Genomic DNA, 13,754 nt, shown 5'->3' on the forward strand with positions numbered 1-13,754 from the left:
ATATAAATTGGCAAGGCCTGTTAAAACTATTTATCAAAATACTCTCTGATTATTTCTATATTTGTGCCCTTCCTGATTCTGTAAACCAAAATCTTGTAGGAGAAAACCGGGCTGCTTCTAATCTCTGCACTGGGATAGTTGCTCCGTTAACGCCAAACCAGTCTATCTATAAAATAATCAGTTTATTAGCACACTCAAAGATTTAAAACTCAGAGAAACCCATTTAGTCATATTTAAGGACCTGGGTAGTTGGTATTGAGTGTTGTTGGATACATTGGCACAGGCTGCAGGTAATGTCCTGGGTGTGGATTTTTACCAGGACTCATCTGCTCAAGTCCAGGTTAATGCTGCTGAGATTTAGTTGCCCCTGGATACACCTCTGCCTGCCTGCATACATGTGTTGTGAAGCTTCTTGAGCAGAGCTTCAGAGCACCCAGGGGAGATATCTTATTGTCTGCATTGAGCCTTATGACAAAGACAAAGGAGGGAGATGAGTCCATACCTTGACGTCAGGTATTAGAATAAACCCTAATTTAGGTATTAGGGTAAAGGTTCTTTATGTGTCATTGAGCCAGCGTCCCGACACAACGATATACAATTCCAGTACAGCTCATCCAAAACATGGGTAGACAGGCGCCTGAGGCAGCAGCGTGCTCGGTGCTGCCTTATTATACATATGCCTGGAAAACAGTGCTGTTACACTGATAATCTTTATCAGGTAACAGATATTTTCATTAATTAAAATTCAGTTTGAATAGAACTGACTATATGATCACAAAAAATTCATCAGGCAATAAAAACTGCATGTTAGGGTGGCAGGAATCCTTTCTTTTATCTAGTTACGTCTAGAAATGTTTTTTTTTTTTATAAATAGAGCAAGTGCATGGTGTGTATAGGTACAAAAACTGTGATGCGTGTAAGTGTATTAAATGCTGACTTCATGCGCACAAACCTAAAGAAAACTAACTTTGTATGTTTTCTGGCCTTTCTGCTCACATAGAGATTAACACAGACACATGAACATCATAGTCAGGATGAGCGCGGACAATAAGTAGCAATATCTCACAGTATTAGCGAGAGATCAGAGGAGAAATCAGATTAAGAAAAGAGGCAAAACAGTAATACAAATATTGCCTAATATGATCTCATACATTTCGTAAAACAAGTGACATTACACGAGGCTAAGCTCTTAATGACCTTGCTTTTTATAGGCAGGTTGGGGTGCAGTAATCTGATTTAGCATAAGCTCCTGCAATCTCTGATAAATGCTTACTGCATGTATCTCTGAGAGAGGTCCGATCCTATTGGTCCGCTGCACGGCATTACTGACATCTGCTGTTAAGACATGCAGGCCGAGCTCACGCAGAATAACACCCGTCGTGGTTTGGATGTTATGTAAATGAAGCAAACAATGCTGAAAAAATAAATGAGGGAGATTATAATAGATACAAGGCCCAGTAGTATTATTTCTTTCTTTGTCTTTATTTATTTTTACAGGTCAGTGGTCTCATTTTTTAAGAGCTACCTGTTAATTATTCTTACTCCACAGGTACCATATAGACAACTTATAAATAAAAAACCATAAAAGATATATTCATAAACGTTTAAATATGAAGCAAGCCCCTTCTTTATTCATTCTTCACTTTTGGTCCAAAATACAAGTTTAATAATAGAAGAAAAAAAAACAAGTCACATACAAATCAGTTCTTTTCAATATTTATAAGAAAAGAAGACACAAACATCCTTTCAAATGTCTTTTTGAGCATTTTGGGAGAACTGAAACAAAACTGACACCTCATTACCTCAGACAACAAGCTTAATAATTAGGTTATTTATTCCTCTGTGTTATATCTATATATACGTCGTGTGTGTTTGTGTATTTTGTCAGAGTACATGTGAGCAGACTTCTCATCCAGGGACTGTGGAGGTCAGTCGGCAGTCACAGAGACCAAAGCCATCAGGGTGACGCTGTAAACATTGGTCTCATCGCCCTTTAGAGTAAGAGGAACGCACATCTGCACCACCTCAAAGGGCTGAAATACACACACAAACTCAGTCACTCAGAGAAATGCTCCCTCACAAACCTGAAGTAAAAGTGAAAAATCAACATTCGGACACAGGACTTGAAGTATCGATGGTGGTCTCCATGTCAAAGCAGTAAAAACAAAATAACTCACAATGACATCGTTGTAATTTTCAAATGCCACCAATAAAAAAGACTGACAAAACATGAAATTGATTTTAAACAAAAAAAAAAACTGTGAAATTACATTTACTTTGTCAGTAAAGAGAAAGTAAAGGTTTGGCCTTTTAAGACTGTTAATATTATCTTTGCAAACCATCCTTGTGTTCTGTTGGATGTGTTCTTGTGCTTCATTTCCTTCTAAAGACCTAAGAGCTTCTCCTCAAATCTAGTGTTCTGATACTAATCAGTGATCTCAAAATAATACATTTCAACAAGCTGTTTGAAACAGATGTAAACTTATGTTATGATTGTGTTGCAACTTTTGGAGTTGACAAAAAAAAAACATCAATGTTCTCAGGCAGCTGTTGAGTCTTTAACATAAAAAAAACAACTTCAAAAACGTATGTAACGATGCTACGACTAATGTAATCAAACTGATGCCCATAATTGTGTGAAGTGTATATTTCATGTTTATTGTGTTTCACTTAATTATTGCATTTTTTGGTAGCTTTTCACAAACTTTGGACTTTAATAAAATTATGCAAAAGAAAATCACACTTGCTGTAGATCTGTTTCCATTAACGCGAGTTGTGACTGACTTATGTAAACATTTCCTTATTGCTCATTTGTAATGAATGTTGCGCCAGTAAACAGAATGAACAAAGATGATGTAGGTCTCACCTTGTATCCACTGGGGGGAGTCCAGGTGATGCTGATGGTGCATCTGCGTCCTGCCTCCACAGTTCCCTTAATGGGCTCCACACTGAATCCTTGCTGCTGCACAGATGCCACATCCTCCCAGTAAAATTGGCCACTCTGGAAAAACAAAACACACACGCACAAAGAGACAAATACTTATTTCTTTCACTAATCATAGTTCAGTGATGGTAGTTAGTGTTATGTTAGTATAAGTTGCCAGCTTTCTTTAAAACCAAACATGGTGAGTGCGGTTGCTGACAGCAGGGAGTTCATCCTCTCTGGAGAACAAGTGTCTCTGTTGAGCTAAGACGTCGTCCCAGTACCTTCCTACTGGTCCTTGTGGAGTGGATGCAGCCCACCTGCAGCTCCCTGACTGCAGGCTTGATGACACCAGCTCTGCAGTCGGCCCGCAGGGTCACCAGAAAGGGAATACTCTCCATCACCTCCGACTCTGCTGTATAAAGAGGAAGGCTTTAGGTCTGCAAATATGATGCACCACTTTATATCTCCTTTAAAACCGATTCAGGTTCTCTACATAGCTCATTCATGCCTCAGCTCACCTTTACACATTGCGTTAAATACTCAAAATCAACACCGTTCATCAGTTTAATTTACTTGAAAACACAACTGTTCAAGTACAATTTTCTATCAGTCATAAAGTGGCTATTTTATTTTTGCTTATACTATTTTAGAAATCAATTTGTTCAAGTTGCTACTGCCCTTACTTTTTAACAACTTGTGCTTTTTATTATTTTACCTCTTTTCTCATCATTTTATTTGTTATTTACTGTTAAATTGTGTCTTGCCGCTTTTAATGTTGATGTAAAGCACTTTGAATTACTTTGTGTTGAATTGTGCTATACAAATAAACTTGCCTTGCCTTTTATTCATAACGCTAGTTTAAACAAATCTAATCTCATTTTTTCCAGGCACTTTCCAAATACATGCCCAACACATTTATAATCAATTTATTTTATTTTATTTATAAGTGCAGATAATCCAAACAGTGGTTCTGTTTGTGATAAACTAGATGTCTGCATGGCTGCACACATATTTCCAGCTCTTTAAATCACACAGGGGGATATTTTGAACTCTGCACACTCTTTTTTACATGTGTAGATTACAGACTTTATCTGGATTTTGCATCCTCAGCTGTATGGAAACAATGAACTAGAATTAACTGCAAAACCACATAAAAATAAACTGACTTTAACAAGAATCAATGGCAACCTCCCACTTACACAACTTGAACACGTCACAATAGTGTGCTCATTGATTTGGACGTCATTTAGAAATGAATGGAATCAAAGGCTATTAAGAGTGGGGGAAAATGCACATCATACTTTTGCAAAATGTTAGTACAATGTTATTTATGCAACTTTTTCCCACTCTTTTGAAAATATGCATAACAAAGCAAATTTCACGGAGTTCAATGAGAGGCCTAAAGACTTAATATAGGATCTATTTTTCCACAGTCCTTTTTCTGTTACACAATCATGGAAAGTGGGCCGTGCTGTATTTTCCAACTGATGACGGCATTTTAATGCATTAGCGAGTGTTTGATTTAGTAAAACTTATTAAGATATTGTGAATGGCTCTGCTTATGTCCACACATGGCTTTAGTGGTAAAATATGATTTGACTGCTGGTGACCAGTATCAGGGCTGTCAGCACGCTATGATTAGCATGTTTTATTTCATCACACACTCTGTCCTTGCCTGAATAAAGCATGGAATGTGTCTGAAAGACATTAATCATGTTTAAAAACGTCAATATAGAAAGAAATTCAAGTCTTACCGAATACGCCTGAACTTGATTTCACAGATTAATTTCAATGGGTAAATGATAAAGCATGGCTCTGTTCCTCAGCAACTACAGTCATGTGTAAAAGTTTGTGCCCCTTCTTTTATGTCCATGTGTTTTTGTGCCGAAGCATAATAAAAATCATCTGATTATAGTGGGTTGTGCTATTGGGCAAATGCAGCCTCAGATAAACAACAACAATAATCTTTTTTCAACATGCCATTATTAACTGAAAATAAATAAATAAATGAAGCTAAGGATTTAAAAAGGTAAGTTAAAGACCTCTGTTAGTGTGTTGGCTTGGAGCATTCAGGTGTGTGTTAACACAATACCAAGAGGGACAGACATGAGCAATAGTCTTAAAGAAGCAATCATTGCTGCTTATTAATCCAGAAAGGGTTATAAAACGTTCTCCAAACAAGTTCAACATTGTACAGTTACAAAGATTAATCATAAGTGGAAAGCATTCGAGACAGTTGCCAGTCTTCCCAGGAGTAGATGTCCCAGAAAATGTATCCAAAGGTGCTTAGAGAAAGACATAAAAAGCAAAGAGCGACATCTCAGACCTACAGGCTTCATTGAACATGATGATTTGGAATTGTTTCGCAGCCACAGGACCTGAGCACCTCGCAGTCATTGAGTCAACCATGAACTCTGTATGCCAGAGTGTTGTTGAAGCGAATACGAGGCCATCTGCCTGACAGCGAAAGCTTGGTCCAATTTGGGTCATTGCAATAGGCAATGATGCAAAGCACACCAGCAAATCTACATTAGTCTAGTCATAGTCCAGACCTCAGGATAATTCAAATGCTGTGGATGAGCATCTAAACATAAACATCAATAAACAGACAAAATGTAAAGAAGAATGGGCCAAAAGTCCTCCAGAATGATGTGAGACTGAAAAAGTCATAGAGGAAATGCCTTCTTTAAGTTACTGCTGATAAAGGTGGATCTATTAATTACTGAATAACAGGGATACTTATGTTTGTTGTTCTTTTGTTAGTTTTTTTGGCTGGCTTACAATCTGAGATTGTATTTGCCTAACATTAAGACCCACTAAAATCAAATGATTTTTCTGAGGCTTTTACTCACACACGCACAAAACAACAGGATTTAAAGAGGCGTGCCAACTTTCCCACATTGTTTTCTGTATTCCTTTTATTCACAGCTTAATTCACAGCATATGTGGTGACCCTCAGGAAGTGATGAAGCGGGAGTGTTTGATACCTGTGAGCTGAGGCTGGCTGGTGATGGATGGTGGGAGGAGAGATTCAGTGGGCACCGTCAGGTCTCCTCCACATAGATACATGATACGTGAAGAGGCTGCTCCCTTCAGCTCCATCACTTTATGCTGGGAGACAAAAAAAGGCACAGGGCTCTGGTTGTTACTTCATGGGGATGGAAGTGAAAGCTTTACATATGTACATAGGAGATAAAGTGAGTACATAAAGTGAGGTGATCACTTTTACAACCAGTGATGGATGGACATGGGCAGGTTGAGTATAGACGCGTATTCAAGTATGAAAATGTGCATGTATGTGTGAGTAAGGGCGTGCAGTTCTGCTGACCTTATTCGGGAGCTCTATGGTGAGCCTGTCACAATAGTTGACAGATGGGTGGTCAGGCTGAAAGGTGATGGTGAGGTCTTGGCTCTTACCAGGAGCAATGCTGCCCTCTACTGGCTTTACGGTGAACACACTCAGCCCGCTGTAGTTCTGGGTCCCTGTCCAAAACCAAAATTCAAAGTCTGTTACTATGTCTGCTACCGCATCATCACATGAGGAAAATAATAAGTAAATAAATCACTGACTTTGGAATTGTGACTGAGGCTATTTATGTACTGCACTTTTCATAAAACAGCTTTGAACAATTAGAAGCAAATTAAATAGAAATTTCAGGGGAATTTTTGATAAACTCAATGTATGGGAAAAAAATCAGCAGGTCCTTTTATGCTTGAGGAATTTGTTTTTAGTGTATTTGACTAATTTATTTATGTTGGTGCATTCATTTTTCATTGGAATCCATATCCTTGATAAAAGCAGCTAAAGTATGAAAATAATGTTGAATATTTTCCGGCTATGTGGAGATTTTCTTATTAGATCTTACCCTTGGTAAGCTGGAGCTGCGAGCCTCTGTATCCATCCAGGGGTAAGGCCAGTGTGTCAGCTCCATCTTGTGACCTGGAAAGAGCCTGGCTGGCCAGCAGCGCTCTGAAACCCACGGCCACTGCTGAGCTGTTGTGTAACTGTAAGCAGAGCAGGACCTAAGGTCAGTGCTAGTTATTCCAACTCATCACAAGTGTCATCATAACACTCAACACAGCCCTGCATATCTGGATTGGGCTGTTTTAAATTACATGGGAATATAGAAATACTTGTAACTAGAAATATATAAGCTCTCTCTTGTTGACTAACCTGCACACGTTGTGAGGCGGTTTCTTCCTTCAGCACGTAGCCAAAGTCCAGCAGACCACCAGAGGGAGATGACGTGACTGCAGGATCCACACCCTCGCCGTGGAGACTCATTTGGATGACCATTTTATGGCACTGCAGCTCCAGAACATCACAGTACTACAGAACAGTAATGACTGGGTGGGTCAGATACTACTGACTTTACAAAATGGTATTACTTACTATGATTTATTATTTGGTTAACATTGATTATCACATTTTTTTCAATCTGTTTCAGCCTGTTTGTGTATCCAAACATGAAAGTCTAAGTACTAAGTGTTAAATTGTCCACTGATTCCTGACCTTTTGGACCAGAGTAGGTCTGAATGCCACCGCTAGAGTCTGCTCTTTTCCAGGTCCGATGGATCTGAGGGTAGTGAGGAGCTCAAAAGAGCCATGTATGTCCAACACTGACGACTTCAGCTGATCAGTGGTCAAAGAAAAGCAGTAGTGAAAAAGTCAGTAGCATTTTTTTTTTCATTATTTGTAGTGTCGGTAAGAATAGAGGGATATAATATCCAAAAGTATTTGGTGTAAACTGCTGCCATTAATAAGTTGAACAATATGAGAAAGGCAAAGCTGTCTTGAGTTGTCTTGTGGCTGTACCTTATAGGCTTACATTCAATTTGGTGTCTGTGTTTTCTGATGTATACAAGTATTCAAAATAGTTTGCACCTAAAATAATACATTTTCAGAAATATCAGCTTTTTCTTCAACACTATTTTGTAACATATAGACCATTTAAAGTAACAATCAAACAGAATATCTATCTCCTAAAGAAAGTTTCATGTGTGATATAAATGTGTGTACAACACACTCCACCAGGCACGGTTTACTAAAATCAAAACTTATATTTGTCTAGCAGTGAAATGAAACTATTTAATTTTGTTCTAAACAAGTTGATCAGTATTTTCTGGAGTGAAGGATACATCCAAAGACTCCTTTGAAATGTTCTGAACTGTAAACTTTTTAATAAGCTTCTCTCCTGCAGATGAAGAGACAAATACAACACAGGTTGTAAGCAAAAAATCAAATGCATGAGATGAATATGATGAACAAACCTTTAAAAATGTTCTCACCCACAACCACCTGCTGGAACTCTATGACGTTGTGGCCATTGTTGGATGTCACCACCAGAGGGGGCTGTAGAGCAGGACAGTGAACCTTCAGGTAGAGGGTGTTTGTGGGACTGAGGGCATAAAAAGAAGAAAATAAGTGAGATCAATCCATCCATCAACCCATCCACCCATCCACCCATCCATCCATCCATCCATCCATCCATCCATCCATCCATCCTCCCGTTCAGGGTAAGAAATGAGATGTGTACTAAACAGATCTGATTCTTTGAAAACAACAGTTTTAATGCTGATGAATGCAGACTAATACAGCTTCTAAGATTTTAAGGTGTCAGCAGCATCCCCCAGTGAGCTTACAGAGTAAACAAAAGAGCACAAAATGTATGTGAAAAGATGCCAAATGCTTAGAATAAATAAGACAAACATCTGGCCACTTTGGTGCCCTGGATAGCTCAGTGGGTTGAAGGGGCGCAAGAGTTTGCTGCCCTTGTGCAGGCAGTGCGGGGTCGAATCCCGGGCCTGTCGCTCTTTCCCGCGTGTCTTCCCCCCTCTCTCTATACTTATATCCTCTCTACCTAAAGACCACTAGTGTAAAAAAAAAAAAAAAACATTTGGCAACTTTGTTCAGCCACCACAGAGTGATGTAATCCATGAGGACATTCAAATGAGGACTTTCATACCCCAATGTGAGCAGATCAAGTCGATTCGTGCCCTTGTACTACAGTAAATGAATCCAATGTGATGCCCTTTTTCTAACCCAAACTGAAAATCACTTGCTTGGATGACTCATATTTTAAAGTGAGATAATCAGGACAGGGGAGTTGAAAGAAACAAACAAAAAGAAAGACAAATATCTGCAAACAGTTTCACTGCAATCATTTCAGTCACTTGCCTGTTTACTAAGAATTGCTCAGAATCATCTTAAAAGGTAGAGTGAGTGTAATTTCTGGATGGCATTATGTCTTTTGGCAGCAAACATGGAGAGCTTGCACCCCTCTGTGTAAAGACAGTTGGCAACTATGGTACAGTACTAGGACTAAAATGTCTGTTCACTGTTTCCTCACCTGATTCAAAAACACTTTCAAGATAACAGATCTGAGTAAAGGTTGACTATTATAGTACCTCCAAGTTGGCCGGAGCTGTCTGTCTGTCTCTGAAGGGTCGTCGTCTGACACAAAGCAAGGAATGGTGTACTCTCTGAAGCGCTGGCTGAAGGAGCGGAGCAGAGAGACCTCCGCCTCCTTCCACTGCGCTGACCTTCAAAGGAAAAGACTCACTTTCAGCATGAAATTTATGACAAATTTATGACACAAATGAAGATTCTCCTTAAACTAAAAAGAAAAACTTTTCATCTTTCCAGTGAGACTGGCCAGTTCTGCTAAAACGCTATTATATATGTGTGATTAAAGCAAATTAAAACAAACGGGAATACTGATGACGGGAATGAATCACCAGAAGTCAAAGCTGTGTGAGTACTTAATATTTCAGAGTTGTAAGATCTCAGATTTTCTTTTAAGTTATTAACTGGTTCAGACTCATCTCCAACATAATAAAGAAGCATTTAGAGAGGAGATGGAATACATTTCCTAAAGAATAATTTATGTTTTTTCTCTGTGGTGCTCTCTGATAAGTGGCTACAGAATAATAATTAATGAGTATTTACTTCCTTGACATTAAAGTCCAGCAAACTGGAAGTATCTAACGACATTATATAAGAAATATAGAAAGGAAACTTACCCCGGCTGTATGTGGACTGGAACGGCTGATTCCTTTAGTTTGTTTGTTTTTTGGTCTTTCGCTGTTCTGCTCTTTGGATTCATAATTCCCCTTTTCTCTTTATTAGGTTCCACTTGGGTTCTCTTTTTTAGTCAACAGATATTATGAAACATGTAACAAATACATTTTTTTAAATACATTTTTTAAAATGGTTATTAAACTTCTTGAAGAAATAGTTTGTTCCTGCGGATGAGTCCACATTTGAAAGAAGGTGAGTGAATATGTGCAGCTGTACCTCCAGTTTTTCCTCACTGCGCATCGTGGCTTGGTGGGCGAGACGTAACGCCTCCTCTTTAATGTCTTGCTCCAAAAGTCTTGGCTTAAATGCCACCATGACACAACATCTCTATGACAGGAGGGATGGTAACAGTTATATTTATAGGATACACTGATAAATTGGGTATTACTGAATGATTTGTTGCATGAAGTGGAGATTTAAATGAGTTCTGAGAGGAATCCTGCTTTGGGGTTTCTCCAGCATGGGGCAATTAAACTGGACTCAGAATGATAATCCTTCTGTTTTCTATTTGCGGCTATTTACTAGATTGCTCCCACTGGACCACTGTTACGAGGCAGAAACAAACTAATGTGAAGTGAATTAATTGTTTCTTAAGGTTGAGTCTGATGAAAGTGGTCCACACTCAATTAATGGAGATTAGCATTTAAAACTCAACAGTGGCAACCCATGACAATAAACTCATCCTACATTCAGCAAAATTAAATCTGGAATAAAGAACAAACAAACAAGAAAAAAAACAACGTTTTAGTTCCTTCACTTCCATCAGGTGTCCAGCAGAGTGCATCATTACACTATGGAGGTTTCTATGGCGTCTCAGCGACAGCAGGACGTTTCTGTGTCATCGTGTGGGACTGTTTTCGGCTGCACTGTGACTAGATTGACCTCTGAGATTGGCGTTAAACATTATTATGTGTTTCATTGTTTCAGATCTGGTTTCCTTATTCAGTAAAATTAAGGGCTGTGTTTATAAACCCAGCTAGTTTGTTGAGCAGCTGTACTATTATACTTGAGCAGCAGTTACTTCGGTAATAAAACTCAACCTCAGGGGACTGAACTCCAAAAAAAATCATTGAGATGAAAGAGGGCCACATAGTGCCAAAAAATATGTCCAGCTTCACCATATTTTAAAACGAATATTAAAGCTGCACCACAGAAATGTAGTATTGCACTTTCAGAAAGACTGGAGAATTTGTAAGAAGAAAATAGTCTAAATAATGCAGTAGTGGATGGATTTCAGCCCTCTATATGTGTCCTTTCTCATTGTCTACGAAAGTTCATTCTTAAGGAATTAAGGGTATGAAAAAGCCATCTTAGCTAATGAGAAGTGAGCTACATATTCCTTGCATTTCTAATTCCATCCTATCGGTTTTCTCATGTTATGGAGGCTTATGACCCTGTGATGCATTTAAAAGATCTGGAATTCAGCTGAAATCTGTTGCTGAAAAACAGATATTGTGGCATGTTATAAATGTGTTGTCTCCACGTCTGAAGAAGTCATCAGGGTGGTTTACCGTCAAAGCTCCATCCTCCAGACCAGGAAACCACTCATTCAGTATAAACTTGGTGGCCTACCTTGCCTTACATAGGTGTAAACATTAGAGGGATCAGTCTCACCTCTCCAGGGTCAAGGCGTCCTACAGAGGGAGTGATGCTGATGTCCGAATCTTGTGGGAGAGTGAAGCAGAACCCTCTGGCATCTTTGACTGCTGAAGTGACTGTTAGTTTTGGCTGGTTATGGTCGGCATGACGATTGGTCAGGTACAGTCTGGCAGTTGATTGGTCACCAACTGCTGTGGCCCTGAACTGAACCAAAGAATGTGAGAGCTCCAGTGGTGGCTGGACACCCACCGCCTGGCAGGACAGCACAAGGTCCCTGATGACAACCAAAAAGTAGTTTAGTTATGAATCAGGTCCTTTCGATACAGCATCAGCTTATAAATCAAAATATAGGACATCTATTACCACCTAGAGAAAGATCACAAGTTAACCTGTTAGTTCCAGACTTGCAGTTGAACTGGAAATGGTAGTTTTTGGTTGCCTTTGCACTGAAAATCAGCTCGATCTCCAGGGTTTCTTGTGGGAGCAGAGTACCAAAGCCATCATTGGGCTGGACCTCAATGAACTGTCAGTTAAAAAAGACATTACATTTAAATAAAGTATTATCATTCTAACCCAAGATTGTCATGAACTAAGTACACATGTTTCCATCTATTTATGATTGATTAAAAAAAAATGCATTTACTGTATTTTTATTCTGTAATAATCTCTTAATACAAAGCTTTTGTTGTTGGAGTTGGAATATTTTATCCCCACATGCGATCCAAACTGCCGTCTCACGAAGATGATGAGTTAGTGCAATCAATCTATTTATAATTGGTTATTCAAATAGCACAAATACCTTTCAGTACTTTCAAAAATCCACAAAAAGTCAAGTGAAGGTCAGTTTTTAGTTAGGAAAATGTTTACATGATAACTAAAAAAGCGTTAACTAAACAGGTAAAAATACCTCTGGAACGCCCACGAAGCCGAAGTCTTGAGGCAGCAGCGACAGGTTGGTGAGGCGAACGGTGCTCGTCACTGATTCGTAGACGGAACAGTAACCAAAGTCCACTTCAGTCTGGTCCAACTGCAGGTCCGATGAGGTCACAATCGCCTGAACTGTGAAATGGGCAGGTTTCACCTACACCAACATGCAAAATAGAATTAAATAAAAATCTGTCCTTCACACATACCTGCTCATTCTTCATTTAACTGTACAACACTGCTTTTGATCTAGATTGTCTATACTTCATTTTATCATCCTTATTTCATTTCTTAATGCATTCTTATATTCTGATCCTGCAGGAGAGGATGCACTCGGTATAGACAAAGTTTTTTTTGTTAAATCTTATATAACAAAGACTTGAATATATGCACTTGAAACATCCATAAATTCATATTAATTGATGAAGTGGAGCAATACTTGTGTGTGCTGAATCATCTTTCATCACTGGGGGGCTACCCATGTGAGTGTGTATGCAATCAAGCAAAGTTCTGGCTCAAAGTTATCTGAAAACATTGAATATAAACACCATCCACTTAAAAAAAAATATATATATATATCTCAAATCTCCTTTCTTCCCTTGGCTGCCGGCTCTCTGCGTAGGCTGCTGCCCTGGCGGCCCCCAGCCGGATAAGTGCAAGATGATGGATGGATGGATGGACTTTCTATAAATCCCCATGGAAAACAGAATTCTCCAATTTAATATATCAGTGCATACCTTCTGTGGTCCCACTCCAGTCCGTGTTACCCAAACTTGGGTAAACTTGGAGATACACAATCACCGTGTACCATTTTATCGGGTACACCAGGTCACCAATGAGTGTAGATCCTAACATTTTTAGAGCAAGTATTTCTCAAGCAGGAGTAAAATAGCACATTTGTTGGAGACTATTTCCAGCATAGGATTAATATGCATTACATGCTCAAGTGAATATTTATGTTGACAGAATGATGTTTGGTACTAAACTAGAATAGAATAAGCAATTAAAAATAATAAAAATCATGATGATGTTTGTAAGTAAGCCTGTCACCCAGTGCCACAGTGGCGCTCATCACGTTTGTAACAGTTTATGGTCATCAGCAGTGTTTTATAGCAGGCATTTGATCAATTTACATTTAGTTTCAGTCATGTCGGTGCTCAGCCAATCAATGTGGTTTTGAGTCATTCCTTCCTAGGCTGCTGTGGTGTTCAGTGACCAAATGGT

At 38.9% G+C, this 13,754-nt stretch overlaps 1 protein-coding gene across 1 annotated transcript in view; it reads right to left on the reverse strand.

Moving 5' to 3' along the window:
* Positions 1-1,671: 1,671 nt before the first annotated feature.
* Positions 1,672-13,754, reverse strand: part of cfap74 (cilia and flagella associated protein 74) — a 50,495-nt gene continuing 38,412 nt past the window's right edge. The window contains exons 23-38 of the mRNA XM_061734878.1: positions 12,514-12,687; positions 11,996-12,129; positions 11,622-11,880; positions 10,224-10,334; positions 9,950-10,071; positions 9,335-9,469; positions 8,216-8,325; positions 8,066-8,121; positions 7,440-7,559; positions 7,101-7,256; positions 6,793-6,931; positions 6,255-6,409; positions 5,914-6,037; positions 3,208-3,335; positions 2,867-3,001; positions 1,672-2,033 (exon numbers count right to left, since the gene is read on the reverse strand). Coding sequence (XP_061590862.1) covers positions 1,929-2,033; positions 2,867-3,001; positions 3,208-3,335; positions 5,914-6,037; positions 6,255-6,409; positions 6,793-6,931; positions 7,101-7,256; positions 7,440-7,559; positions 8,066-8,121; positions 8,216-8,325; positions 9,335-9,469; positions 9,950-10,071; positions 10,224-10,334; positions 11,622-11,880; positions 11,996-12,129; positions 12,514-12,687 — 2,163 coding nt within the window. The 3' untranslated portion in view covers positions 1,672-1,928. The remainder of the gene's footprint in view (positions 2,034-2,866; positions 3,002-3,207; positions 3,336-5,913; positions 6,038-6,254; positions 6,410-6,792; positions 6,932-7,100; positions 7,257-7,439; positions 7,560-8,065; positions 8,122-8,215; positions 8,326-9,334; positions 9,470-9,949; positions 10,072-10,223; positions 10,335-11,621; positions 11,881-11,995; positions 12,130-12,513; positions 12,688-13,754) is intronic.

This window comes from Cololabis saira, chromosome 12 (assembly GCF_033807715.1).
Source record: "Cololabis saira isolate AMF1-May2022 chromosome 12, fColSai1.1, whole genome shotgun sequence".
In the NCBI taxonomy this organism is placed as follows: domain Eukaryota; kingdom Metazoa; phylum Chordata; class Actinopteri; order Beloniformes; family Belonidae; genus Cololabis; species Cololabis saira.